This window comes from Myotis davidii, unplaced genomic scaffold (genome assembly GCF_000327345.1).
Source record: "Myotis davidii unplaced genomic scaffold, ASM32734v1 scaffold73, whole genome shotgun sequence".
Lineage (NCBI taxonomy): Eukaryota > Metazoa > Chordata > Mammalia > Chiroptera > Vespertilionidae > Myotis > Myotis davidii.
This window is the reverse complement of record NW_006286675.1, coordinates 4,167,118-4,173,586: the sequence shown is the minus strand read 5'-3', so window position 1 is coordinate 4,173,586 and position 6,469 is coordinate 4,167,118. Positions and strand designations below refer to the sequence as shown.

Here is a 6,469-nt window from a genome sequence, read left to right as displayed (position 1 = left end):
GGAGGAAGGGGCCTGGGTTGGTTGGAGGGAGGACTGTCACGGTGGTGACCGCCCAGGGCCCCTGCTCCCAGACCTTCGTTCACCGCTGCCAGGCGTGGTCTGGGGTCGGGCAGGACCACTGTCATCCATGGGTGTTCTGCGCTTCCGGGGACTGGTGTGGGGCTGGACTGGCCCCTGCTTCGTCCTGAGACTGCCAGGTGCCTGCCGCACCGGACCCACGGGATCCCAGAATATTTCCTCGAAAGCACTAAGTAAAACCCCTCCTATGCATACCCTCCCCTGTCGGACAAATTCAGATCCACGTTGGTTTGGCTAATAGCCGTCCGTAGTTAATGGATTCCACTAAGGCCCGAGCATGTTGGCGCTGAATACCTTCCCGTGGGTTTGCTTTAGACCCAGAGCTGCGGGGTGTAAGGGCGGAAATCTCTTCCGCATGAGGGTCCAGTGGGTGCAGCAAACTTCAATGCGGTGGAGTCTCTCAGCTTCACCCTGGGCCCTGGTTGACCTTCCCAGACACTGTAGACATGTCTGCTTTCTCAGCTCCGAGCGTAGCCTGTGGCTGCATTCCCTGGAGCGCTCTGTCATGGAGGGCAGCGCAATGGGGTTTTCTTTCTTCCCACCTTTTTACTTTGCCCCCCCACCACCCCCTTTCCATTTTCTCTCCTAAAACTGTTGGCAGTGGAGATGGCCCCCCAGATGGGTGTGAGGCCCCAGGAAGGGGCAGGGTGCCCTGGAGCCGCAGTGACACCGTGGTGCTGGGTGTCCAGCCACCCATGAGCCTTCAGGCCCTAATGGGGCCGCAGCCGTGTTTTCCCGGAGGCCACTCCGTCCCCCGGGCAGGAAGCGTGTGGTTTGGGTCTGTTGGCCGTGGGAGCACATGATGCTCTGGGAAGCGGCGGAGCCCGGGTATGATTCACTCGGGGGGATGGGAGGGGGGCCTGGAAAACAATGTCTGTCTTTAAGCTCCAGGAACTAGGAAAATGAGCTGGAAATGTGAGTAATGTATAATTTTACTAAAATTAACCAGCGAGTTCTTCAGACGTTTTCTGTGTTTCGCAGCGTCGTCTGCTCCGTGATGCCCCACTGCGTCATGCTTTTGGTTGACCGTGTTTCTGGTTTTTGTCCCCCAACGTCCCTTCTCCTGCCCCCCTGCGCGGTGTGGGCGCCGAGCACAGGTGGCAGCTGCGGGTGTGGCACTGCCCCGTCAGCTGTGTGCCCTGTGGGCTGCCTTCGGGCATCCCTTTCCCGTGGACGTGGTTACTGACCCTGGGCCTCTTCATCCAGTGACTCTCCGGCCTCCTGCCTGCCTCCCTGGCACGCACCCCCTCACCTGCACCCCCAGGCGGCAGTGCTGTCTTGCTTCTGTAACTGTCACCGGACAGGAGCTCAATTACCACTGGTTGCATATACTGGAGTCTGAATCAGACGACGATTCTGACTGAGAAGCGCGTTAACCTGTCCCCTGAGTTGGCCTCATTCATTGAATGGCCGTCAGAAACTACGCTTTTGGGGTCAGGCACGGGAGAGAAGATTGTGTCAGGGAAGCAATTTACATATCTTGTGGAACAAACAATTTTATTTTATCCAAACTTAGAAGGAAACTTTTAAATTTTAGTTTCAACTACAGCTGACTTTTAACACTCTTCTATACTAGTTTTTAGGTATACAGCCTAGTGCTTAGACAGTCATATCATTTAAGAAGTGTGCGCAGGGTGAAGAAATCATTGATGGTGTGCTGGGGGCTCTATTAAAGGTTTGCATGGGGCATTTTGGAACCCAGGGCATAGCACGAAGGCTGCAGACACATCTGGCTGTGCGCACACCCGCGTGTGTGTCGGGGGAGGGGGCACACACACGCGGTCAGAGACACGGCAGGCGGACGGTTGTAACTGCTGAGCCTGAGCCTGAGCTTGTGGGCACGGAACCCAGACGAGGATGGAAACGTGGTCAGGCCCAGAGTGGGACAGGCCTAGGAGGCCACTGACGTGCAGCTAAGGGCTTGATATGTTCGGTCGGATCTGCTTAGAACAAGGGAGCACTGAAATGAATACAAATAAAACAGGAAATCTGAGTAAGCTTTGGCGGATTGTCTCAGTGTCAGGAGCGTGGTTGTATCATACTGTAGTTTTACCAGATGTCACCATTGGGAAACCTGGATAAAGGATGCATGTGACTCTGAAGTTTAAAACAGCATGCCTGGCCCGGCCAGTGTGGCTCAATGGTTGAGCATTGACCCAGGAACCAAGAGCTCAAAGTTCGCTTCCTGGTCAGGGCACTTGCCCAGGTTGTGGGCTCCTGCAAAAGATAGCTGATCGATGTTTCTCTCTCTCATCGATGTTTCTATCTCTTCTATCCCTCTCCCTTCCTATCTCTCTAAAAAAATCAACAAAATAAACACAAAGAAAAACAGCATGCCTGCCCCTCTCCCCACTTCCTCCCCGTGTGTGTAAAATACTAAATCATTTGATCGCATTCGGCCAGTTGAGGCGGCAGTGGGCTGTGCTGCTTCCTCCTCTGGGTTCTTAGTGTGCAAGCCCAGGCTTCCGTGTTGTAAAGTAGGTTGTCTGTGCCTGACCACACGGTGTGGCTCAATTGGTTGGAGCGTAGTCCCGTGCGCTGGAAGGTCGCGGGGTTTGATTCCCAATCGGGACACATCCTGGGTACAGTAGGCAACCAGATCGCTATGTCCCCCCACACCCTTCTCTTCTCCTCTCCTGCTGAGGCAAGAGGATGACTACTTTCAAGTGCTGAGAACAATTTGCATTTCTTAAAGTCACTGACGTCATTATCCACCACATTCTTGGTTAAAAGACGCGCTCATTTACCATGAAGAAAAGATTGCTCTGCCAGCAGAACATGGTGGGTTGAAGGGGCTGAGACTCCCCTGGAACAAACAGGAGAAGGAGGGACCAGGGCCGAGACGGGAACAGCGTTTGTGGTCTCTGTCGGCCCTGCCTTACCGTTCATTACCTGGGCTGTGTCATTTTCTAACAGCTGCAACATATGATGTTGCCTTAGACTAGATCCATCAGATTGGCGGGGAGCGGGTGTTGACCATCCTGTCCCCGTCCCACACAGCACCTGCCACGCGCTCAGCATGTCGCTGAGGCCTCTGAGCACCAGTCGGTGGCCTTTCCGAAGGTGAAGGCGCTTGCTGGTGAATTCGGGTTTTAGCTGCGTGCAGGCGCTCCACGCTCAGACAAGCCGGTAGGTGCGCACACCAGGACCCAGAGCAGACGCCACTGCTTCTCGGCCAGCATCCTTGGCCCAGCGACGTGGCTGCTGAGTCTTGGTTCTGCCATTTGGGAAGCGGGCAGTGATGGCATCTTCCCCAGTGCTGTTCAGGTCAAGTGAGCTAATAGCGCCTGTGGGGCAGGACCGGGCACACGGAGGCATTGGCTCCTCTGAGTTACCGTTATGGTCTTCATCCTTGTACACGGCTCCAGGCACCCAGGACAGTTCGTTAGACTCTGGGTAGTGGAGTGTTTGTGGAAAGGCTCGGGTAGGCACATGGCCTGCGTGGACAGGCTGCTGAGCAGGCTCCGGGCACCGAGGGGCATTGCAGTCACCCTGACCCAGGTTAGCGTCCTGGTCGGTGAGCTGTTTGACCTGAGTCTCAGAAAATGGGGGTGGTGTTGATACGATACTTGCCCACAGCAAGGTGAAGAGGTAAATGAAATAATCTGTGTGAACTGCTTGGCACGTGGCCATTCACAAGATGCAGGCATTCCCATCTGAGTGATTCCTCTTCCTCAGGAACAAGACTGCCAACGGAGACTGCCGGAAAGACCCCCGGGAGCGGAGCCGCAGCCCCATCGAGCGGGCCGTGGCCCCCGCCGTGAGCCTGCACGGCAACCACCTGTACACGTCCCTCCCCAGCCTCAGCATGGAGCAGCCCCTTGCACTGACCAAGAACAGCATGGATGCCAGCAGGCCGGCGGGCATCTCGCCCACGCTGACCCCGGTGGAGCGGCAGCAGGTATGTCAGTGCAGCAGGGTTTGGGCCTGGTGGCCAGCAGTGGGTTCAGGGCTTGGGGCCTGAGGGCTGGGTGGAGAGCACCAAGCAGAGGCTGTGGGGAAAGTGGGGAGAGATGGTGGGTAAGTCCACCCTCAGCCTTGGCTCTGCACTGGGGCCAGGGGAGCCGCAGCAGCGACAGCCGGAGGGATCCCTTTACCAAACACCACCTCACATCTCAGTGCCTCCCTGCACCTGCTGGGCCTCACCTCTTAGGACTAACTGCCGTGGACAAGGTGTTGAATGTCTTTGGGGTTTAGTTTCTTTGCCCAGACCAGGCTGGTCTAGATTAGGTGTGTTTTCAGCTGTCTTCCTGGTGGATCTGTCTCTGTTAGGATCGGCGTGATGGCCCTAACGGCAACCATACGCTTGCCCATCATAAGAGCTTTGGACTGGAACCCTAGGAAGTCAGTGGTCACAATGGTTATTAACTCGTGCTGGTCAGAAACCTGTGATTGGCAGATAGGGATGCTTTTCATTCAGGAAAATTATAGCTTAATACAGTTTGCCTGGTGGGAAAAAAAATCTTAAAAATGGGGTCCCTGAGGAAATACATAATAAAAGGAGGCAGTAGCATTGGGATGTGGGATCACTGCATGAGCCCATGGCCCTTCTCTCTGAACTTCTGGGGTCTGTGACATAGTAGGTCCCCCTCAGTCAGTGCTTGCTGAGACTGACTGACGTGAGCGGAGGCTGTGCTGTGTGTGGGAGGCGGCCAGGCCCCAGCTTCCCACTTGCCGACGGGTCCCTCCAACACACCACCGAGATCCTCCTCTCCCTGCCCCAGGCCCGGCTTCTGACAGCGGCTCCACCTGGCCAGCTGTGCCAGCCCAGCCAGCACTGCCTGGTACGTTTCTGGTTTCGTCAGTGATGACTGCTTGTGGGCAGGCCCAGGAGAGGGGGTGCTGGGGCCTACGCTTCCCACCCTGGAGCCCGACATCGTTGTCCCATGTGTTTCTTTCATTCATTTAACGAAACTGGTGGACACCTACTAGGCTGCAGGGAGTGCTGGAAGCTAGTGAAGCAAACCGTGGCCTCACAGTTCGGGTCTGGAGGAGCGAGGTAACCAAGTAACTGAACTGTGGTGTTTTAACGATTAATGTGCCAATAAACACCCACTTGTTCTTGTAAGAACAGGGGGCCAGGTTACCACTGCCCTTCATTAATTGAACATTACTAGGGGCTGACCCGCCTCAGGCACTCCACATAGCTCCGAAGATGCAGAGATGTGTACAGGGCACGTCCCAGCGGAAAGAGCTCACGGTCCAGGACGGGAAATGTGTGAGCAGAGGCCGGCTTTCTAGGGCGACGGCCACAGTGGAGGTGGTTTGGCGTGGAAGGAATTATTTCTAGGCTCCAGGGAATGCAGCCCTCTGGCCACAGCCACTGCTGCGGGGGTTCCTCGGGGAGGGGTGTGGGTTCACGGGAAAGCCCATCTCTGAGCGAGGCGGCCGGGGAGGAAGCTCCAGTGCCTCCTGGAGAGCAGGGCCGGCCCTTGGTAGCCCTGCCTGCCCTCGGCTTCTGAGGGTCGTCTGGTTGGTTCCCAGTCGCAGTTGCTGTGTGGAAAGTGCACTTCTGGATGGAGTGACGGCTGCTGTGCTCACCATGGTCTCCCCAGCCCTCTCCTAACGTGTGCCTGCTGCCCACTCCAGCAGAGGCCCCCACCCGTCAGCTGTCTGTGGGGCTGGGGAGCAGGTTTTCTAGGAGTGAGAACCTTGAGTTCCCATCTTGTTCCTATGGGATTCCTGGCCAGTGGCCACTGAACAAGCCAACAGCTTTCCTTGGATGGGCACAGTGGCTCTGGCTTCCCCAACATGGTGGCCACTGACCTAAGCTTTGCTGTAAGGTTCAGGTTAGTGGTAAAATGGTTATCAGTCTGCCTTCCACCTTGACTGCTGGTCAGCATGTTTTGTTCACATAGCAACCGTTCCTCGAGCTCTTCCTGCACGGTCCGCCACAGCCTGAGCTTCTGCTCGGACACGTGCCGAGTCCTGTGCCAGGTGCTGAGCTGAGGACAGAGACGAGGGGCACTGTGCCTGTTCCCAGCAGCTCAGAGGCATCCACCCCTGTCCAGGAGCTCTGTTTCATTTGTGAGCAGACAGGATGGCTGCTGTGGGGAGGCGTGCGTGTCCCCTGCAGCTCTGAGCAAGGGAAAGGCAGGTGAGGCGGGCCTTCTGGAGCAGCAGAGCGCGGGTGGCAGGCAGGACGGGCTGTGCGGGAAGCCTTCCTCCCTCCGTTGGAAAGTGTGACTCAGAACTCTGGGAACTGGGGCTGGAAAATTCACAGAGAGGCTTGTCTGGGGAGGCTGCAGAAAGTGTCACCCCACTTTATGGTTTGGTAAAGGCAGCTCTAAAAGAAAGGTACAAAAGTTACCGAGAGGGTGGCCTTGAGGGCAACAGCAAACAAGGAGAGACAGGATAAGGTTAAATATTAAAACCTAAGGGACTGTGCATC

General features: G+C 56.2%; 1 protein-coding gene across 3 annotated transcripts in view; it reads left to right on the top strand.

Moving 5' to 3' along the window:
- The window catches only part of VGLL4 (vestigial like family member 4), a 147,823-nt gene that overhangs the window by 135,483 nt on the left and 5,871 nt on the right, over positions 1-6,469 (top strand). For all 3 annotated transcript variants that reach the window (XM_006758278.2, XM_006758277.2, XM_006758279.2), the window contains one exon: positions 3,757-3,979. In XM_006758278.2, coding sequence (XP_006758341.1) covers positions 3,757-3,979 — 223 coding nt within the window. The remainder of the gene's footprint in view (positions 1-3,756; positions 3,980-6,469) is intronic.